The 1,315-nt window shown below is 61.6% G+C and overlaps 1 protein-coding gene across 1 annotated transcript in view; it reads right to left on the bottom strand.

Moving 5' to 3' along the window:
* Positions 1 to 1,307, bottom strand: part of CPNE7 (copine VII) — a gene marked incomplete at both ends in the record, with an annotated part of 6,441 nt that extends 5,134 nt beyond the window's left edge. The window contains one exon of the mRNA XM_009072938.1: positions 1,158 to 1,307. Coding sequence (XP_009071186.1) covers positions 1,158 to 1,307 — 150 coding nt within the window. The remainder of the gene's footprint in view (positions 1 to 1,157) is intronic.
* Positions 1,308 to 1,315: the final 8 nt, after the last annotated feature.

The raw sequence follows: 1,315 nt of genomic DNA on the forward strand, positions 1-1,315 counted from the left end.
CAGTGCCATCCCGGTGTCTGCCAGACCCGGTGCCAGCCCCAGTGCCAGTGTGTGTCAGCCCCATTACCACCCCAATGACATCCCTTGTGCCAGTATCAGCCCCAGTGCCAGCCCCATTGCCAGCTCCAGTGCCAGCCCTAGCACCTGCCCTCAGGGGCACCAGGGTCCCCCAGCACGGAGCAGTGAGGGGCACATGGCTGCAATGCCAGCCCTAACCCCCCTGAGCTGCCTGTCCCATGCAGGGTGACACCAGCCCACCAGCCCTGAGCCACTCCAGGAGTGGCTGAGGTGTCCCCTAGCCCTGTCCTGGGGCAGTGGAGCTGTGCTGGAGCCATGCACCATGGGCACTTCATCCTGACCTGCTCTCTCACCCTGCCACAGTCCCAGGGGCTGGCTGTGCCCCAGCGTCATCACTGTCCCTGGAAGGACAACTGTCCCACATCTGCTCCACGAGTCTCATGCTATGTGCCCTCCACCTTCACACCCTGTCCCTGCTCTGTACCCTGCACCCTGTACCCAGCACCCTGCACTGTGAGCTCTGCACCGTGTCCAGCAGCCCCTGTGTGCACCCTGCACCCCATTCTCCATTATCTCCTGCACTCTGCTCTGCACCCTATACTCTGCTCCCCACTGTCTCCTGCACCCTGCACCCTGCTCTGCACCCTGCACCCCATTCTCCAATATTTCCTGCACTCTGCTCTGCACCCTGTACTCTGCTCCCCACTATCTTCTGCACCCTGTGCCCTGCTCTGTACCTTGTACCCCATTTTGCACAATCTCCTGCACCCTACACCCTGTTCTGCCCTCTGTACCTTGTTCTGCACCATATCCTGCACCCTGCACCTCACTTTCCACTACCTCTTGCACCCTGCATCCTGCTCTGTGCCCTGCACCCAGCTCTGAACCATCTCTTGCAGTCTGTACTCTGTCCTGCATCCCATTCTGCACCTTGTACCCTGCTTTGTACCCAGTTCTGCACCGTCTCCTGCACCCTGCACTTCGCTCCCCACCATCTCCTGCACTCCACAGTGCAGCCACTCTGCACCCAGCATGCAGAACCCTGCACCCATTACCCTGTGGCCAGCCCCACCACATCCCAGTGCCCACCATCCCCTGCCCACTGTGGCGGGTGCCAGAAGAGCCCCCTACCCTCCTACCTCCATCCACTGGCCCTGGGACTGCATCAGCAGCAGGACACAGGGGTCTGACTTGTTGAGCGTGTCGCGGTCCAGGAGGTGTTTACAGCTGACCCTGAGCTCCACCTTGGACAGCACAGCCAGGGAGGTCTGCGGGCAGGGCTCAGGCACGTCACCCA

Source organism: Acanthisitta chloris, unplaced genomic scaffold (genome assembly GCF_000695815.1).
Source record: "Acanthisitta chloris isolate BGI_N310 unplaced genomic scaffold, ASM69581v1 scaffold3954, whole genome shotgun sequence".
NCBI lineage: Eukaryota > Metazoa > Chordata > Aves > Passeriformes > Acanthisittidae > Acanthisitta > Acanthisitta chloris.